The sequence below is a fragment of the Protobothrops mucrosquamatus genome, unplaced genomic scaffold (assembly GCF_001527695.2).
Source record: "Protobothrops mucrosquamatus isolate PMUCROS unplaced genomic scaffold, P.Mucros_1.0 scaffold3020, whole genome shotgun sequence".
Lineage (NCBI taxonomy): Eukaryota > Metazoa > Chordata > Lepidosauria > Squamata > Viperidae > Protobothrops > Protobothrops mucrosquamatus.
In genome coordinates, this window is record NW_015389035.1 from 77,603 (window position 1) to 89,955 (window position 12,353).

A 12,353-nucleotide genomic window follows, 5' to 3' on the forward strand; every position below is an offset into this window, starting at 1 on the left:
AGAAGTGGGGTGTGTGTCTGTATGTGTGTGTGTGTGCAGGTGGGGAAGGGTCACCTGGAAAGGCGGAGGGGAGGGGAGCTTTCCCGTAAATCCAGGGAAGTGGAGAAGTGGTGTGTGTGTGTGTGTCTGTGTGTGTGTGTGTGCGCAGGTGGGGAAGGGTCACCTGGAAAGGCAGAGGAGAGGGGAGCGGCGCTTTCCCGTAAATCCGGGGAAGTGGAGAAGTGGGGTGCGTGTGTGTGTTTGTGTATGCGTGCAGGTGGGGAAGGGTCACCTGGAAAGGCGGAGGGGAGAGGAGCGGCGCTTTCCCGTAAATCCAGAGAAGTGGGGTGTGTGTGTCTGTCTCTGTGTGTGTGCAGGTGGGGAGGGGTCACCTGGAAAGGCGGAGGAGGGGGCGGGATCCCGGACCTCCTCCCCCCCCCCCCAATAATACCGGGCAGGAAGCCAGGCTAAGCCCGCGGACTCCCCCTGCCAGATGTGCGCTGCAAAACTGCGGGCGACTTGGCGGAGCGCAGCCAAAGGATGGGCGTTATTCCCTCTCTTTGCTGCCCCCTCATGGTGGTCTGAGGTACGGCAGCCCTGAAGGCGCGATCGAGACGCGGTGGCTTTCGATTCCTCCCGATCGCGGGCTGGACCCGGGGAGGGACGGAGGGGGGGGGAGGGACCAGCGGGCAAAAGAGGAAGCAGCGTCGCAGCAGCTGGAGCGGGAGGGCCTTTGAACCCCTAAAAACCCCTAAGACAGTGTTTCTCAACCTTGACAATTTTAAGGCATTGTGGACTTCAACTCCCAGAATTCCACAGCCAGCATTGCTGGCTGTGGAATTCTGGGAGTTGAAGTCCACATGCCTTAAAATTGTCAAGGTTGAGAAACACTGCCCTAAGACCACCCCCACCCACACAGACAGGCAAGACACCAGAATATAAACTGACAGCAAACACCGCTCCTTACTTTTTTTTTTTATTTTAAGCTGGTTAACTATTTTATTTTATTTTTTAAATATGTTTTATTCATTTTTTAACATAATCCCCTTAATATTCGGTAAACTGTGTGTTGTCTGGGTTTACATTTAAGAAACATTCACTAACCGTTGATTTCTATAATCCACGTAATAACTTTACTTGATTTCCTCTTTTTCCCATAATGTTCTCTTTTACCAACCTTAAGTTAATACAATTCTCGTTGCTTTAATGAATGATGATTGAGTATAAAAGTCTTTTAATAGTTCTACAGATAATAATCACATCAATATAATATTCCTTTTCTATCTAGTCATTCTGGTTGTCTCATCATAGATCCTGTTTACAGTTCTTGTTTACATTTGTTTTTCCCACAATGTTCAAAACATTCTTACTGGTTAAGATTTTCTCAAAGTTAATTACATTTAAATATTTAAGTCTATTTTTTCTCATGTAAGCCAACCCAATGCTTTTACCTTTCTTAAGGAATAAATAAGAATAAAAAAAAAGAAAAAAGAATAAGAATTAAAAAAATAAAAAGATAGTATGCTACTTAAAATCCCTATTTCCTGTAAGCTGATTCATTTATTTCCAAGAAAAAATCGTTCTTTTTAACCATAATTAAAAATATATTTAATCTTTAAATATTCCATTCAATAAATCTAGTCCTCTAGTCTTTTAACTCTTATTCAAAACATTTTAATCCATTGTAATTTTCTTAAAGTCAATCACCTTTAGATATCTAAAACATTTCCTTTATATAAGCCATTCCAACTTTTATATTACTCATATCAAGAAATAAAAGAAAAAGAAAAAGAAAGTACTATGTTACTTGAGGGGCTCTTCCCTCTTAAAGTCAAATTCACATCCAAACTTTTTCTATTTCTTTAACCATATTTGAACAGGTGTTTCTTTTTTTAAATATTCTCTCTGATAGGCTCCATGTCTATTTTCTTAATTTTCACTTTAGCCTTTTTCTTTTGCCCAGCATCTTTCTTAATATGTTCTGCTGAGTCAAAGAATCTTTCCATATTCTTGTATGTGTTACTGTAGATATAAAAGGTAAGTCAAGTACAATATCTTTGTGAGAGGCGTTTGCCCATGCATTTTTGTTGAAAATCTTTTTCTCTCTGCTTCTCTTATCATTTTTTGTCTCTCCAGTTCTAGTGTTTTTCCTGGCATCTCTGCACTCCATTTTGTCCAATCTTTTTTCTTATCCTCAAATTTGTTTTGTGGTGTTAAAGTATAAGTTGTCTTTTCCAAATCCAGTATTTCTTGTAAATTTTTTCCCACTTGTTAGGTTCCATCTTTAAGTCTCTATCCTCAAAATTTGTATTCAGTTGTCTGTTTTATCTGTTTCTTCTCTGTTGTTGTTTCCTGAGATTTTTTTTTTTGTTGTAAAGTTAAATTGGAGATGAATTGGTTTATATTTTCAAAGTTATTTTGGATTTCTTTGTGGCTTGAAATCATTGTTATTTGAATTAGTTGCAACATATCATATGTCTCCTCTTGAAAAGTATTTTTTTCTTGATAGGTTCTTTCTATAAATCTCTGATTTTCCGTGAAAACAGCACTCCTTACTTACTAGCACTGCTGATGTTACCTATGTGGGAGATGAAGATATAGCCCCCTCCTCATATAATAAGATGAGGCTGGAGCAAACCTGAGATAGGCCCCACAGTAGTGATTTAAAGCTTTAATTTGAACTTTATGTTGTTTCACAATACGGACGTATTATTTATAATCTGCTGAGCTTTGTGCAATATAAAATTGCAAAGTAGGTTGTTTTATATATTTATTTGGAACATGAGTATTGTAACCATGGGAAAAGAGGAAGTGAAAGTAGCAGACGGATAGAGGTTTCAGATGTACACGGGTGTAGGTGGAAACTGCAGGTCAGCACAAAAGAACAAGGAACTGCTTTTGCAAACTAATGATTATGTGTGGATGGTCGTTAGAAGAAAGGTATAAAAATGTTGGTTTAAGTCTGGCTCGGGGCTATTGGTCTATAGCTGTCCTTTGGAATATGCTATGCCAGTGATGGCGAACCTTTTAGAGACCGAGTGCCCAAACTGCAACCCAAAACCCAGTTATTTATCGCCGGGTGCCAGGTGGGCGTGGCCCACTAGATGGGCGTGGCTGTGGTGGTCATGGCAGATTGGGTGGGTGATGCCTGTGGGGGGTGGGCAGGGTTGGGGGAGATCCAGGGGGTCTCTGGTAGGTGGGGCGGTAGGCAGGAGGCTCGTCCTGCGGGGTGAGGCACGGCAGGGTGGGGGTGCCATTGCCATGGGGCAAGGCAAGGGGCAGCTACTGCCTGACACCATCGCCCCCGCACACAGAGGCCAGCGAGCGCATGGGGGCCGACGGTGTCCGTCAGCAGCCACAGCCTGCCGGCCTCTTGACTGGCGCGCTCTGCAGCCCGCCGCCAGCAGTTCAAAGAAGCTGCCTCTGAGCTGGACAGCCGGCCAACAGCTGAGGAGGCGATGCAGTGGGTCGTGCCCGGGAAAAGGAGAGCATGCAAAGCCAGGAGGGACAGGATGGGAGGGAGGGAAAACAGCCGTGCCGGGATGCATCCGGCCACGTGGGACTTCGGCTAGTTAGCAAGCGGCTGGTTGAAGAGGGACAGTTGCCATCTCCGGGGCATGGCGTGCGTGCCGACAGAGAGGGCTCTGAGTGCCGCCTCTGGCACGCATGCCATAGGTTTGCCACCACTGTGCTATGCCATATGGTCCTCATTCCAATGGGTTGTTAATGTAAGTGATGCTGTTACTATGCTATGTTCCAAATTATTAGCAAAATAAATCTCTGAATCTTAAAGTAAGAATTATTGTTTTGTGTTGCTGTCTGTTGTCTTTTTCATAGGGTTTGAACACCTAGGAGCCCTTTGAACCATTCTCAAGGAAGAACTTCTTTTAAACTCCACCTACTGGGATCCCTCTGCTTCCCCCCCTCCCAATTGCCCAGTGGCTTTTGATGGAAGTGTGTTGCCAGGTCTTGACTCCGACCTGAAAGCCAGTAAGGAACAGGCAGAAATCCCAAGGGTTGAGCAATGGATTTTCCTCTCCTTGGCAGCTTGACACTTGTGATTATAATAATAATAAAGTTGGAAGGGATCTTGGAGGTCATCTAGTCCAACCCTCTGCTCAGGCAGGAGACCTTATACCATTTCAGACAAATGGCTGTCCAGTCTCTTCTTAAAAACTTCCAGTGTTGGAGCATTCACCGCTTCTGGAGGCACGTTGTTCCACTGATTAATTGTTCTAACTGTCAGGAAGTTTCTCCTTAGTTCTAGGTTGCTTCTCTCCTTGGTTAGTTTCCATCCGTTGCTTCTTGTCCTGCCTTCAGGCGCTTTGGAGAAGAGCTTGACTCCCTCTTCTTTGGGGCAGCCCCTGAGATACTGGAACACTGCTATCCTGTCCCCCCTCGTCCTTCTCTTCATTAAACTAGACATACCCAATTCCAGCAACCGTTCCTTATATGCTTTAGCCTCCAGTCCCCTGATCATCTTTGTTTCCAGAAGTCCTGCGCAGGGCGATGATATAGTAGTGGGAAAGCAGAGATGAGGCCGGAGAAAGGATTTCATTACGTCAGTGTGTCTCAACTTTTAAGATTTGTGGACTTCAACTCCCAGAATTTCCCCAGCTGGAGTGGAATGCCCTAACAGAGTGTTTCTCATGCTGGCTGCGGAATTCTGGGAGTTGAAGTCCACCCATCATCAAATTGGCAAAGTTGAGAGATACTACAATACATGGTTGCATATGGTTGTGTGAAGGAGATTCAGCCTGGGTTCTCACCAAAAGACTCCTGCCTGGGCCATACTCACCTCCTCTCTTTTATTCCTGCAGCTCAGCCATGGCCAGCTACCCCTATTTAGATGAAGCAGAATTGAGGAACCGCAAAGTTCAATATCTGGCCCAGAAATCCATCGCAGCTGCCTCTCAAATCCAGGAACTGCTGGATTTTTTGAACTCCTTCAAGGTCCAGGTTGGGATCCTAGGAGAGCACCGTGCAGGGGTCAGCATGCTGGTTGAGGCTCTACTGAGCAAGTCTCGCCCAGTGACAAACCTTGCTGCTTACTTCCAGAAAGCCCCACAGCCCTCACTCTCTGCAGAGGTCCACATTCATCCCACCTTCCCTCACCTCATCTTGCATGAACTACCTGGCTTTGACGCCACCGAGACACCGTCTGCCTATCTGAAGAAGCTGGGTGACCTACAGCGATTCAACTGCTTCGTGATGGTGGTAGGAGCCACGGGCTTGAGAGACGTGCATCTCCAAGTCCTTAAGGCCATCAAGCAAAAGAAGAAACCTTTCTTCGTGGTCCACACCAAGATTGACCTGGATCTGCACACAGCTAGAAGGCGCCTTCAATACAGATACAATCCTGCAGAGCAGCTGAACCGGATCCGGAAGGAGTTGTCTGAGACGTTGACCAAGGATGGCTTGGAGGCCCGGAAGATTTTCCTGGTGTCTGGGCTGCAGTCTGAGAGATACGATTTCGCTTGCTTCGAGGATACGTTGGAAGGAGAAGTGCTCAACCTGAAAAGGTAAAGAGGTCAAGGGTTAGATCAGAACATTTTGACTTTTCTTCCAGGGCTGGAAAAGGTGTCCAACTCTTGCATATCCCTACAATGCCGTTCTGCCCTTTTACATTAGCCTGTTGAGCTAATGTCCTTTCTTCCTTAGTTGTTTTCTATATGGAAGTCAACGAAACATGCTAAAATAGAATATTATCAAAGAAAGTAGAAACAGTTCTTAAAATGTGGTTGCTAAGTGGGAAATCATGTGACCGTGACTGTTTTCCTTTTCCCTGGTCCCTTGCCTTTCGGAATGCTTATCCTGGTGCTGGGATAATTAGGGATTACAAGAGAGTAAGCAGACACACAGTGAGACATACATATCGAAAGGAATGCAGTGGTGCCAGCAGCCCAAACATACTCGGGACTGGAAGCCACAAGCCCGCTACACAATCATATTCTCCATTTTGCATTTGCTTAGTCTCTTATAATCCCTTTCTCTTCAAACTTCCTGCTCTGCAAGGGGGGGGGGAGAAACAGGTCAAGCATAGAACAACACGTACTTTTAAAGGCGATCACATGACTAAGGGGCACTGCAAAGGCATTGATCATAAAGCTATTTTTCACCACCGTTGTAGCTTCCAATTGTTGCTGTTTGAAACTGTCGAAAGCAAGGTCTGTCTTTACACGGCAATTTAAAACATTCCAACAAAATCTTTCAGATTATTTATATTTATTTATTTATCATATTTCTAAAACCACTCCTCTCCCTCAAAGAGGGGCTCTGGGTGGTGTATAAAACAATGTTAAAATTAAAAAATAGGTTTTAAAAAATGAAAATTATAGAATGGCAATTAAACATCAAAAGGGGAGAAAAATCCTACGATAGCATGGACATTATTGGACATGCCCAGTGTAGTCTGAGAAAGTCAGTGTTGAGTGCTTGATGCATCCTGACTGTAATCTTATCTCTAACTGCAGCTAATGACTATAGGACAGGGGTGTCAAACTCAATTTCACTGAGGGCTGCATCAGCATTGCGGTTGCCCGGGGGGGGGGGTATATGTGGCCAGAATGGGTGCAGCCTACTGGGTTGGCGTGGATAGAGTGGGTGTGGCCTACTGGGTGGGCGCGCCAGCTCTACATCGTTTGCGTCAAGGGTGCCTGTGGGGGCCTGGGTAGGAGTGGGACAGATCTGAGGGTCTCTGGCAGAAGAGGGTGGGACCGGGGCAAGTGCCAAGGCATGGTTCACTAGGGCAAGTGCCAAAATGGCCACCACAAAATTGTACATTGGCTCCCGGCCGGCCAGGGCCAAGACAGCGGGGTCCGTTCCCTCACTGTTTCCAGGATGGCTTTGCGGGCCGCATCCGGCCCCCCAGGCCTTGTGTTTGACATGTCTGCTATAGGAAGACAATGTATATATTTACAGTATATTTCTGTTCTTTCTAGGCACCATGAGGGAAATCTGAAGGACTTCCCTGCAGTAAGTCAAAAGATGGTCAAGGAGCTACTTGATATTTGCAAGTTCAGGACCTTGGCTGAAGTCCCAACCATGATCCAGGGTTTGCTGGCCAATCCCACTCAGATCCAGCTGAATGTAGCTGTGATTGGAGAAACAGGCTCAGGAAACTCCTCTCTAATCAACGCGCTGAGAAGAGTAGGCTCTGAGGAGAAAGAGGCGGCCCCCACCGGAGTGGCAGAGACCACCAGGAGAGCCACAGTCTACCCATTCCCATTCGTCCCTAACATGTACCTTTGGGATGTACCAGGAGTGGGATTGATGGAGGATGACGTGAAGCTTCTGGATTTCAGCCACTACAGCGTCTTCCTGCTGGTGGCCTCGGAGCGTTACAAGCACATCCACAGCTGCTTGGCCAAAATTATTGCTTCAGAAGGGAAACAGTCGTTCTTTGTGAGGAACAAGATAGATGTCGACGTGGAGGCCCAAGCTGGAAACCAACCCAACTTGAAGGAGACACTTCAGGAACAGATCCGGAAGAGCTGCGTAGAAGCTCTGAAGAACGACGGCGTTGACTGTCCGGTCTTCTTGGTCTCCTCCTTCATGGCCGAAGCCTACGACCTCCCTCTCCTTCGGGAAGAACTCCAGAGACAGTCTTCTGAGTTGAAGAGGAAGGCCTTGAGGAGAGCGATCCCTACCGTCTTCTCCCAGCTGGTAAGGCTCAAGAGCAAAGTGCTGATGAGGGACATGTGGGGGAAGACCTTGCAAGTTGGCCTCTCCTCTGTGGACAATCTCAAGGAGACGGTGGTTGAGAAGCTGCTGGCCGTCATCACCAGCTTCTGCATCCACCTTGGTCTGGATGAAATATCTGTCAGGAACACAGCTCAGTGCACTGGCAAAGCAGCCCACCAGCTTCTGGTAGAGATCCAAAGCTGCTTTGCCCGGCCAATGCATCCCACCGACGTGCTCAACCTCATAGTTAAGCCTCCCTCGTGGAGCAGCTGGGCATGGCGCTACGTGCCCTACTGGGGCCAAGGAGGTAAAGTGGAGGACATGATCTCTGTGGAGAACATTTACAATCTGCTGCAACAAGCTGTAGTGGAACTGTCCGGCGATGCAGAGAGGCTGCTGCTAGCAGCCTTCTCGGAGGATTAGCGGTGGAGGGGAGATTGATGGGGAGGGGCGAGAGGCAGGGCTAGCAACCTCTTTGCCCCACCTTCAAAGCAGGGGAAAGAAAATAAGGGGAGGGTCCCTGCGAAAGGACACGATGAGGCAAGAGCAAAGATCGCTTGGTCTAGTGCGGGCGTAGGCCATCTTGGCTCTTTTGTGACTCGTGGACTTCAACTCCCAGAATTGCTGAGCCAGCGTGGCTCAGCATGGAAACCTCTCCCCTTTTCCCTCAGCACGGCTGGCTCAGGAATTCTGGGAGTTGAAGTCCACGAGTCGTAAAAGGGCCCAGGTTGCCCACCCCTGGTCTAGCGTCCTGTGGTGGGGGTGATGGGTGTTTTTTGGAAGGATCCAGCAACCAAAAATGGAGGCTTACTGAGTAAAAGATTTGGCTGTAGAAACTTAATAGAAAGCTTACCCCTTTGCAGTGCTGATACACCCTTACACTACAGTGTCTTTCAATGTTGGCAACTTTTAAGATGTGTGGACTTCGACTCCCAGGATTCCCCAGCCAGCATGGCTGGCTGGGGAATCCTGGGAGTTGAAGTCCACACATCTTAAAAGTTGGTAAGATTTGAGAAATACTGTTTAAATGTTGATACAAAGCCGTTCCTGTTACAAAGAAATCAAATGCTTGCTTACTTGCTAGGATCTTGGTTCCTGGCTTACAGTACTGCTCTTATATAGTGGAAACTATTGTATTTTTCTGCGGGGGGGAAAAAGAGAAAATATATCTCATCGTAGGACAGGCTACACATGGCTTGGCTTGTTCAGAAAAGCACGCCCTATGCCTAAACCTCTGAATTCCCCAGATGTACACATGCTTAGAAAGCTGCTTTCTGCCCGGGACAATTCTATTTTGTAGATTGAAATAGTCATTGTTTGCATTTGTCTGTCCTGGAAGTAGGTCACGTTACACAGTTACTAAAAACACTGGTGAGTGGTAGGGATTGTCTGCTATTTGCTGCACACAACGCAAACTGCAGTGAAAAATTCTACACGTACAGTACATCTAGCCATGCCACAAGTTAATTGAAGCAGTTGCCTGTTTGTAATTTGCTGCACGACAAATTAAAATTTATTGTGCAATCTTGTTTTGCTCGTTCTTGTTTACAGTAGGCTACTCATTGGGTTTCTAAAATCTTCGCCCTCGGTCAGGCCTTGCCTAATTGTTTTTTTTTTAAATTGTTCATCTTGATTTGTTTTGCCAGGCAACGCAGCCCAAATTCCCCTGGCTTTTACAAAATATTTGCCCAGCATACTTGCAGCAAATTGTATTCACAGTGATGCAAAAGCTTTGTGGTTTTCTGTGACACTCAAACTACGGGGGGGGGGGGGGGGAATCTCATTTGGATGACAAAATAGTCTATTTGGTAATTGGCAACTACATCCAGTACCTGGGACAGAAATTAATACAGCAACTTAACCTATCCTCCTCCAAATTAGATGGGAAGTCAAGACTACTATTAGAAAAGATGTACAAATACAGGTTGTCCTCAAGTTATGATCATTCGCGTAGTTGCTGTTTGAAGTTACGACCGCACTGGAAAAAGCGACTTACATATAAGATTATTGCAGTTCCCCAAGGTCACATGATCACAATCTGGGGACCTGGCCACCAGCTCACACTTGCGACAATTGCAGCATCCGAAATCACACGATTGCCATCTGCAACTTTGCCAGCTGGCTGCCAACAAGGAGTTATTCTTTTTGCTTTATTTTCTTCTTACTCTCTTTTATATTTCATTATACAATAAAATATCAAAGGAAAAATAAAGTGCCAGGAAGCATTAACCTCCAAAGATACAGAAGTACATGTATAGATCACAATGCACTTGCAGAACGTGTAAATTGACATGCAAAAGGCCTTGACTCACAGCAACTTCAGCTTAAAAAAGATCTTTTGCTTAAAATTCTCTCCACCTTAAGTATCCAGAAAAAGGGCAGCCAGAAGAAATAATCCTGTACGGGACCAAACTTGACAATCCTTGGGTTTACTTCATTCTGAGCCAATCTCACACATTTAAAATCTAGATTCACTAACACCATTGCAAAAAAAAAAAAAAAACAATTTCAGGTTTGATCATTTTCAGGATCACAAGGACTACCCCACTATCTCAACACAGAAGCCACTTTAAATGACCTAAAAGGTAGCAAAGAAATGTAGTTGTGTAAGGATGGAGAGTGACACTTCCAGGGTCCCTTCATTTCATAACACAAGGTTACTTGCGCTGATGGGTTTCCTGAAAAGGTGTACAGGGTTTGGGGGGTTTTTTTGGTTCACATTTCTGATTGTTCTCTACAGCATGAATTTTTAACAATATTCTCACGAGTACAGAATTCAACAATACGTGTCTATATATCTCAGAAGGCTCACTCTAAGCCCTGGGTCTTCAATCTGTCGTACATACTTAAAAAATAATAATAATTAGAAATCTGCAGCAATTTTGCATCTTTAAAGACCCACAACTATATTGCTGGAACACTCAAGCTACAGGAGTGGCCAAAATTGTGGAAACCTTTTGGAAAAAGTGTACAGTAGAAATGCCACCTTTGGTTAAGTTTCCACCATTTTTTCTTCTAATTTCTTTATAACTGTAACCTTGTTCACTTAATACTACTATTTTACATCGCTTTCTGGGCGACCACTCAACTCTTTGCACCATGACTTTAATGTTATTACATTTTACAAGCTCACCAAATGAAAGAACACAAAAAACCCCAACCAACTCGATAACGATCACATAACACACCGACAAATGTCCTCCTCTCGGCTTCAATACAGGACATCAATAACTGGATCCTACTGTGATCTGATTGGCTCATTGCCAAAACAAGATGACACCTGATTGGCTCTCTAAACATTCACGCTCATTGGCTACAATCAGATGAAGGAAAGCTACCTGATATCAACCTAAGCAAGTTGTGCTTCCTTTTTCTGGTTATTTGGCTGTAACTTTTCACAGAATACAGTACAGATAATTGAACAAACTTTGTTGCATTACGTTCTTGATTAAATTATCTTTCCATTGGTATATAAATTTATGGTACTCCTCCAAAAAAAAGTGGTTATTGGCCATCAAACCTCAAAAACACTTTCCCCAAAAGGTTTCCACAATTTTGGCCACTACTGTATGTGCGCAAGCAACCTTCTACTTTGCAAAAAGTACTGCATTTTACTTAGCAGTAAGATACCGAGAATTCAGTAGACTGATATACCCTGTGACGAGGCTGTAACGTGATTTCAGTGTAACCTACATTTATTAGACATAAACTTCCTGAAATAGCTGACAACTGGGAAGCCGTTATCCCTATCGAATGATGGCGCTGATATTTGCAGTTGGCACTCAAAGGAGCTGAGTTCGGCGTTGGCATCTTGTGCCCTTCAGAGTGATCATTCTCCTTTGCTCTTCAGAGCAGCACAAATCGGCTCCCTTTACATTTTCTTAAATAAAAATAAGGGGGTAGCCTTGATGACGGGGGAGGGGGGGTGTTGTATAGATACCAGTTAGGACAGTGATGGCGAACCTTTTAGAGACCGAGTGCCCAAACTGCAACCCAAAACCCACTTATGCATCGTCGGGTGCGGCCCATTGGGTGGGTGTGGCTGCGGTGATTGATTGAACTAAAAAGTTCAATCAATTCCAACTTTGCAAGATCTTTTTTTTCCCCGCGAGAAGTTGAAATTGACTGATTGATTGAACCTTTTTTTTTTTTTTGCACATGGCGGTGGAGGCCTAAAGCGAAAAGGTTTTATAAAACCCAGCTGAAGGCCTAGGACTGGGGCGACGGCACGCGTGCCCACAGAAAGGGCTCTGAGTGCTACCTCTGGCACCCGTGCCATAGGTTCACCACCACTGAGTTAGGATGTGAAGACTGACAAGAGAATTAGGTGGAAGTATCTCCAACTAAGAACGTTGCCTTTTCTGTCCTTAGATTAGGGAAGAATTTCTCACCTTTAGCAACTCTTAAGGCGTGTGGATTTCAACTCCCAGAATTCCCCAGCCAGCTACAGATAGTCCTCAACTTACAACCATTCATTTAGTGATCATTTGAAGTTACAGCAGCATGGGGGGAAAAATGACCGTTTTTCACACTTACCACCCATGGTCACATGATCAAAATTCGGATGCTTGGCAACTGACTCATATTTATGATGGGCTGCCATGTCCTGGGGTCATGTGATCCCCTTTGGTGAACTTCTGACAAAGTCAACGGGGAGGCCAACTTCACTTAGCCACCCTTCTACTGGCTTA

General features: G+C 45.2%; 1 protein-coding gene across 1 annotated transcript; it reads left to right on the forward strand.

Annotated features, from left to right (window-relative positions):
• Nucleotides 1-6,966: 6,966 nt before the first annotated feature.
• On the forward strand, nt 6,967-8,085 carry LOC107296890 (interferon-inducible GTPase 5-like). Its single transcript, XM_029286166.1, has one exon. It carries the CDS (start codon nt 6,967-6,969, stop codon nt 8,083-8,085), a length of 1,119 nt encoding a protein of 372 aa, XP_029141999.1.
• Nucleotides 8,086-12,353: the final 4,268 nt, after the last annotated feature.